The sequence below is a fragment of the Dromiciops gliroides genome, chromosome 3, assembly GCF_019393635.1.
Source record: "Dromiciops gliroides isolate mDroGli1 chromosome 3, mDroGli1.pri, whole genome shotgun sequence".
NCBI classification, from domain to species: Eukaryota; Metazoa; Chordata; class Mammalia; order Microbiotheria; family Microbiotheriidae; genus Dromiciops; species Dromiciops gliroides.
The window spans coordinates 532,344,134-532,352,290 of NC_057863.1; the positions used below are offsets into that span (position 1 = coordinate 532,344,134).

Consider the following 8,157-nt stretch of genomic DNA (forward strand, 5'->3'; position numbering starts at 1 on the left):
AGAACAGTACCCACTGCCTTCAGGGTAAAGATTGGTGGCCAAGGTAGCGTGTTCACCCATGCAATCTAGGCAAGAGAAATACAAGGTTTCCCAAAAATCACCTACTATGTGTCAGGTGCTTATATTGTATTATCTCATTTGTTCCTCACAACAGCCCCAGGAGGTAGGTGCTATAATTATCTCCATTTTACAGTTGAGGAAGCAAGTAACTTGCCTGTGGTCATGCAACCAGACAGCAGACTAAGTGGTTTATTTACATTCTTTGGTATAGTTCCATCAAAGCCATGAGCAAATAACAAATTCTATCCTAAACTTCCTAGATTGACCATGCCATGCAAAGAAGAGGCACACAAGGTCAAACCTGGATCTAGGGGGTGTTCCAGTAGTACATGCCTCCAGACATATTTTGATTTGGAAAGCGTGGGCAGAAAAATCAGAAATAAAGGGTGAAATTGCAGCTGCTACATTTAGACTCCTTTTGCTGCTAGTAGATTTATTCAGTTTTTAAAATGTTAAGAGCTATTTTAGCATCATTTGGGGCTTGGCTGTCTTCCCCCACCTCCTTTAAAAAAAAAGAAGAAAAATGAGTAGCTTTCAATCAACACTGACAGGTCAGGATTCAGATTGTTTTGGAGTCGAACACAAAGCCTTCTCAGAAGGAACTGGTTCTAAATTGGCTTCTTCGTGTCATTTCAGAGCATAACTGCAGAGTGCAGACTTGGGGAATTCCCCCAGGTCCAACAACCAAGGCTCACAAAGCCCTTTCCTCACAACAAACAAAGGTAGGGAGGTGGTTGCAGGTGTTCTTATGCTGTTTTCAAGATTAGGTCAATGAAACCCAGTTAGACTAAGTCACTAGCCCAAATTAACAAACCTAGTGATAGAGAATTCAAACCCAAATCTTAGACTCCAAATCTCATGCCTCCTTGAAAGTGACTGGGTATGATGTAAGCAGCTGGGTAGTACAATGGAAAGAATGCTCTACTTGCAGTCAGATAGACCCAAATTCGAAACCTTCCTCAAACACTAGTTTTGTAAACCTGGGAAAGCCTCAGTTTTCTCATCTGTGAAATGGGGATAAAAGCACCTAATTCACAGGGTTGTTGTGAAGCTCAAATCAGATAGTATGTAATAAGATATACTGTTGTTGTTCTTCAGTTGTGTCCAACTTTTCATGATCCTGTGGACATGGAATTTTCTTGGCAAAGACACAGGAGTGGTCAGCCATTTCCTTCTGTAGTGGATTAAGGCAAACAGAGGTTAAGTGACTTGCCCAGGGTCACAAAAAGCAAGTGCCTGAATCTGGATTTGAACTCAGGTCTTCCTGACTCCACTGAACCATCTAGCTGCCTCTGTAGGATGTATTACACATATGTAATATGTGTGAAGTATATATGTAAAGTGATTTGCAAACCTTAACACCCTATATAAATGCTAGCGATGGTTATCATTATATGAGGTATAACTCAAATGTAATGAGATTTTTTAAACAAACGCACCAGAACTCAGAGAGGCACCATGGCTCTGAGCGGAAGTGCCAAGGTTGTTGTCAGAGTAATTGGGTTCAAATTCTGGCTCCACTGCTGTCTGTGGAGTCTGTGCTGTGACATTAAACAAATTAACTTCTTGTATGGCCTCAGTTTGCTCAACTGTAAAATGAGAAGATATGATTAGATTATTTCTAAGGACCTTTCCCTTTATAAAACTATGATCCTATGACCTTATTAGCTTATGAACTTTTATATTCATATTAATGCTGCCTTCTAAGGAGTTTGCTTAGAAGACTATTCCATAAGCATATTTTGTTCTACGTGACAGTCACTGTACCATTCTAACAACATTCATTGCTTAAAAACACTTTGGACTGGGGGCAGCTAGGTGGCAGGCACAATAGATAAAGCACCGGCCCTGGATTCAGGAGGACCTGAGTTCAAACCCGACCTTGCACACTTGACACTTACTAGCTGTGTGACCCTGGGCAAGTCACTTAACCCCCATTGCCCTGGGGGGGGGGAGGAAACACTTTGGACTTTTCATCTGAAATCTACCTGTTTCACTGTTATCAATGGTGCCAAAGGTCACATCTAATGACCATGCTGAGGTTTTGAAGGTTGGGCTAAATGATCTCATTTAGACACTGAAATTTATAACTTGAGAAAATAAACAAACCCTAATTCAAACTCTTCATTTGAGAGATGAAGAAACTTAAGTCCAGCGGTACCTAAAGTAATATACTAACTAGTCAGTGGAGGCAAAGGACTCCTGCCTCCCAGTAGTATTTTTCTATGACACTTGTCCTTACCATCCCTTTCCCAGGCCTCAATAGCTAAAGAGTTCAACAGGCAGAAATATCCAGAGGATTATTCTTAACATTATTCATCAAATAATCTAGAACTATGCAGACACAACCAACTGGAACAGCTCTCTTTCAAATACAAATTTAAGATAAGCAAGTTTGTTATGATCAGAAATGGCCTGGTCATTCAAAATCACTTCCTTTTAAATAAGGATAAGAAAAAAAAGGAGAGGTGGGAGTGAGAAGCAAATAAGAGTTGAAGGATATAGCAGCCCCATTAAAGGTTTCTAAAGAAGGCTGGGCCAATGCCTTAAGGGAAAAGGCAAAGCAAATTTTAAAAGAGTAGGACAAATCATAAAGATAGTCTCTACTGGTTTGTCTGATGCACGCTTAGCACTCATTAATCTATTATGGCAGAAGGAAAACAAATTAATATAGAATCATGGAGACCGAGCAGGAAGGGACCTGAGAGTCCATCTTGTCCATCTGCCTCTTTTTACGGATGAGGAAGCCAGAGAAGTTAGCCAGATGTGACTTGTCCAAGGTCACAAAGGTAGTAAGCATTAGAAGTCTCTCCACCTAGAGACAATGCTCACTCCACTGTACCATGCTGTCCCCAGAATTTCTCATTATCTTATATCCTGAACTGAGACACCTGATTACCAAATGACTACATTTGGCAAAGCTATTCCCGGGACCCACTTGATGAAAGCCTGTTGTTTACTTATTTCATTTAATCAAAGGATTTAGAGCTGGAAGGGACATTGGCAGTAGTCCTAGACCTTGAAGTTCCACCTCCTCATTTCAAAGATGAGGAAACAGGTCTAGAAGGGTGAAATAATTCTCCCAAGGTCATGAAGTTGGATGATAGACCTAGGATTCTCAACTCAGGTGTTCTGCCACCAATCCCTATGTTCTTGACACTACACCAGGAAGATGGTGGCATTCCTTTTGGAAAGACCAAGACATTCAAATCACATATTAGCACTGCCCCCTCCTCCCCAAAGGAAGCACACAGAAATCCTCACTGCCAGGGATGAACCAGCATTACAGGAGATATATCATCATCTTCATGAAATGCTCTTTGACAATGAGCCAAGATCCCTGGCTGCAGTCACACAATCCCAGCCTCACAGTACCCGGGAATGTAGACAGTGGATCCTTAAGGGGCTTATAGCAAGTGCCTTTGCACCACAGCCCTCTTATTCCAATGGGCAGAGAAAGGGTCACAGGTCACCTCTACAACCAGTCGAGAAAGAAAACTAATCCACCCCTTTCCTAAGGAGCTCTTCCAACCTAAGCTAACCCGGTCGGGAAGATTTATGAAGAGCTGCAAGATCTGGACTAGCAGGGTTTTCGGCAAAATCCCCTAAGGCACTAGTGGTATTCATACAATTCTTCCAGGATTGTTTTGTTTTGTTTTAAACGAGATGATTCCTCACTCCTAGCGCTTAAAATGCTATGTAAATGTGAACTATTAATATTATCACTACAAGTTATGGTTATCAATATTATCATTACCTCGACTGGTCCCCAGGGAAGCTGGATTGGTACCTCTGCGTCTAAAACTAGAAAGCCCAAGCAACGGGATTGTTCTGCACGTTTAAAAAGCAGGCGCTGCTAAGAACTCAATAGTCAATCTCCTGGAAAGTCTACTGAAGCAGGTCGGGCTAAAATGCACTTGCTTTGGGACCGGTTCCAGGTGAATATAACAGATCTGAAATGATCGGTCTGCAACGCAACTGCGCTTATCGGAATGAAAAGCAACAATTTGTCCCGTCCTCTCCCGAGTCAGCCTTGACACACACTGCCCTCGGCCCTGGCGTTCACGCGCCTTCCTCCTCACACTAGCAGGAAGAAGCGTCTTTACCCAAGGAATCCCTTCTCTGACAGGGGGGGCTAGGGACTGTCAACTGGAGAGGACAAGGTGAAGGGCAGAGGGAACCACCCTAAATTAAGAGGACTGCCTCTAATTCTGCCCCCGGGGTCATCTACGACATTCAACGGCAGACCAGAGAAACAACTTTTGACTGCTCCACCAAACCTCGGTCCGTGCGGCTGCAGGGACTCTCGAAGCAACATCCCCAGCCCAGCGACCCCGCTTCCTAGTTGAGGCACCACAGAGCCCAGCACTGCACCGAACCTGGGTGTGAGGGAGAGAGGGAGGTGGTGGAAGCTAATAATAACATTTTGCAGAAGACATCTAACCCGGGGGCAAGGTGAAGAAATGGAGACGGGATCAAATACCAAAGCCAAGTCTCTTTAGGCTCAAGCGGCAGTTTGGAGAGGAAACGCATTGTTTAGCTGGGGAGGAGGGCGGGGAGCTGCGGAGAAGCAGATTAGTAGACAGGGTAACCTCAGAGCCGACCGCAATTAAAGAGTCGTGCTTCGGCAGGGTGACTCCAGGAGGTACGGAGTCTCCCAGGCAAATGGGGAGGAGGTTTCGGGGAAGTGACACCTCCCCCGGCCCCAATCCCAGGAGTTTATACCCCTGAATACTGGGATCCAGAACCGGAACTTTGATCCGAGTACTGGATGGAAGAGGGAGGGTAGGGATCGGAAGAAGAGATGTGGGTTGTCTAGGCTGAGAAAAGGGACTTGGAATAAGGGTGGGAAAGGAGGGGAAGGGAGTAAGGAGTGGGGATTTTTGCTAAAGGATGCAAAGGGGAAAGGAGGTGATACCATGATAAAAAGAAGAAAATGGGCTCGAACCAAGGCAGCTGTAGACAGAGAACAAGAGACAGAGGGTTCTCCAAACCGGGAGACTGGGGTCAGCATCCTCATCGATAAAAAGTCCCGGGCTCCCCGCTCACGCACAGGGCTTCAGGGGGCGCTTTGCGTGTGGGGCGCGAAGGTACACAGGGCGGGGGAGACTATGAGTCAAGGTCCTCACCTTCTTACTCTCCGTGTCACCCGCGATCCTGGATTCCCCAGTCAGAGAAGAAGAGCGCCCTGGCTGCCCCCCCAGAGTCTCCTGCTGGGGGGACATCGCTTCCATGAAGAAAATCCCAACCAAAACCCAGCCCTTGAGCGGGGAGCTACTCGATCATATCCTTTCGGGAAAAGCGGTCGGAGGGAAACGGGAGAGGAGGTTGGACCTCAGCACACCTAGGACTCGAGGCAGCCACCCCAGCCTGCGTTCCTCCCGTAGGGGCCATGTAAAGGCAACAGCACTCCCGCTCCGCGGCTAGCTAGAGGGGATTAAAACGCTGCAGGAGCGGACCAGCGCCGCAGCCGAGCCGAGCCCCGCCCCTAGGCCCGCCCCCTCCCCAGAACCCGCCCTCAGCCTGGCCCCTTCCTGCCCCCGAGCCTCCAGCTTCGGAGGTTTGGGAGCGCGCGGCCCCGCACGCGCTTGCCTGGCATCTAGTCTCCCGGCGCAAGCCACAGACCTGCTTGTCTCTGTTAAGCGTCTAACCGATCTTGTCCATCACCGGAAGATTGGATGCTTTGTGCCTCAAGCAGGGGCTTCTGGTGCCTGGGAAGGCGCTCCCGCCGCCACCCCACTTCCTCCGAATGGACCAGCGCCCCTCCGGAGAAGCTTCCTCACGAAAAAAGAAACCACCCAGTACACCCACTCAATGGAGCTGGGTGGAATTCTGCTAGAATTGAATTCCCAGCTAGTTCTGGTTCTATGCAGAGGCAAGGCATTTTTAGAGTCCCCTCCCTTCCCCTAGCGTTTGTGCTTTGCAAACTGCCGATCCCTGAACACATTTGGGAAGGCTATGGGATCATCCAATTTCTTGTGCAATCAAAAATGTTACTTGCCCTGGCCAGTCTGCCTTGCATCTGTACACATCCATCCGCGCCTCTGCACAATTTGCATAAAGGAGGCGTGCTTACTGGAGGGTACCAACACGTGGGCATCCAAAACGTCAAGGGGCATTTAAGAAAATTCTGACAGTGATGGCTCTTTGAAATGTGGCTTAGCTATTGAGAAAGCTACAATATGTGGAAGCCTTTATCAGATATTAGGTCTGAAATCACAACTTCCTGCCAACCTAAATCCTAGCATATTTTTTCAAGGTCACAAGAGAACCGGAGGGAAGGGAAGGGAAGGAACAGAAAAGAGAGGAGGGGATCCCGGGATTAGGGCGGAGACCCACTGTAGTTTGAGTCACTGTTTTCTGTAAGAGCTGGCTGACGGGTGCTGGTAATGTGGAGACAGAACCGAACCGAAGAATCACTGCTTGCCAATGGTGATGAAGGGCATGACTGTAACAGGTTGTTGGCTGGCCATCTTATTGGTTGAAGGAAAGAAAGAAACCCAGGTTCCTTCAGCCTTAGGCTAATAAAGTTACCAGGCCAGGTTTCATAAGAATAGGTTTCTGCTGGCCCTATTCCAAACGTGAATTGGTGTACAAAAGAAAACACACAAAAACACCGCACCTCGAACTGTTTGTTGTGGAAATAACGAGGAGAAAATATTCCGGCCCATTTTAAGCCTGGTCCACACTACATTGTTTAAAGTAGGCTTAAGTGATCTTCACAAGCCTATACATTACTCAGGCTTCAGGAGTTTTTTTTCAGCTCCTCTGTCCCTTATTTACAGCTAGTGCCTAGTCCGATTTCACAGACGCTTGCTCAAATCTAGTTGGGGCACTATGATCTTTCAATCTAGATTTGCAAACTATTTTTGCAATTGCTTTTCTTGATGGCTAGAGCCTTAGGACTACCCAGTAGTTCCAAGATACTAGAGTGGGTTGCTATTTTCTTCTCCAGTTTGTTTTACAGATAAAGAAACTGAGGCAAACAGAGTTAAGTGACTTGTACCAGGGTGTCATAGCTAAGTGTCAGGTTGAATTTGAACTCAGATCTTCTTGATTCTAGGCCCAATGCTCTATCCATTGAGCCACCTAGTGGAGGGGCTGGTGAATACCTTCTGATAAAGGCCTTGTCACTGAATCATAAAGGTTAGGGAGATAACTCCAAAATGAGGGCCTGGGCATAACTGTTTTTTATTTATTCAGCAAGGATTTATTAATTACCTACGGGTGATACAAAGAAAAACAAAACAATCCTTGCTCTCAAGGCGTTTAAGGATCTTCCCTCCTTCCTATAGCCTCCCCTTTCCTTTTTTTTTTAATGAAGCAATTGGGGTTAAGTGACTTGCCCAGGGTCACACAGCTAGTAAGTGTTAAGTGTCTGAGGCCGGATTTGAACTCAGGTACTCCTGAATCCAGGGCGGTGCTCTGCCCCCTAGCTGCCCCCTCCCCTTTCCTTTTTGAGGTGGGGGAGGGGAACTTTGAAAAGATTTTATACTTTAGAGGTTATTGTTCAATCATTTTAGTCAAGTCTGATTCCCCATGATCTCATTTGGGATTTTCTGGTCAAAGATACTAGAGCTGTTTGTCATTTCCTTCTCCAGCTCATTTTACAGATGAAGAAATTGAAGCCAAATATAAGTTAATTGCCCAAGGTCACACCATACCACATCAAGGTAGTCTGATATAGTAAATGGAGAGTTGACCTCTTAGTTAATATGACTCGAGTTCAAATCTAGCCTCTGGAACTATGTGACCTCTACACAGAAGGTATCTCAAGCTCTTGTCATAAAGTATTTTGTTTCCCCTAATAGAATATAAGCTTCCAGAAGGGAATACTCTGTTTTTTGCCTTTGTTCCTGGAACAAAGCGGGCAATTGATAAATGCTTGTTGAACACAAGCAAAGATAAATACATACAAAATATGGGTTTTGTAAATAGTAAATACAAAATAATGTGAGGGCTGGATCTAGCACCTTGGAGGGACCCAGAAAGGTCTTGAATTGGAGGTGGCACTTGAGGTAAGATTCGGAAGAAGCTCAGGATTTTAAAGTCACGGGAAACATTTTGATTGTTTTCCTAAGCCACAGAACCCTTCAA

General features: G+C 45.7%; 1 protein-coding gene across 1 annotated transcript in view; it reads right to left on the reverse strand.

The window, feature by feature from the left end:
- ARHGAP20 (Rho GTPase activating protein 20) overlaps positions 1 to 5,526 on the reverse strand; it is a 166,382-nt gene extending 160,856 nt beyond the window's left edge. The window contains exon 1 of the mRNA XM_043996602.1: positions 5,190 to 5,526. Coding sequence (XP_043852537.1) covers positions 5,190 to 5,294 — 105 coding nt within the window. The 5' untranslated portion in view covers positions 5,295 to 5,526. The remainder of the gene's footprint in view (positions 1 to 5,189) is intronic.
- Between the last annotated feature and the right edge of the window lie 2,631 nt (positions 5,527 to 8,157).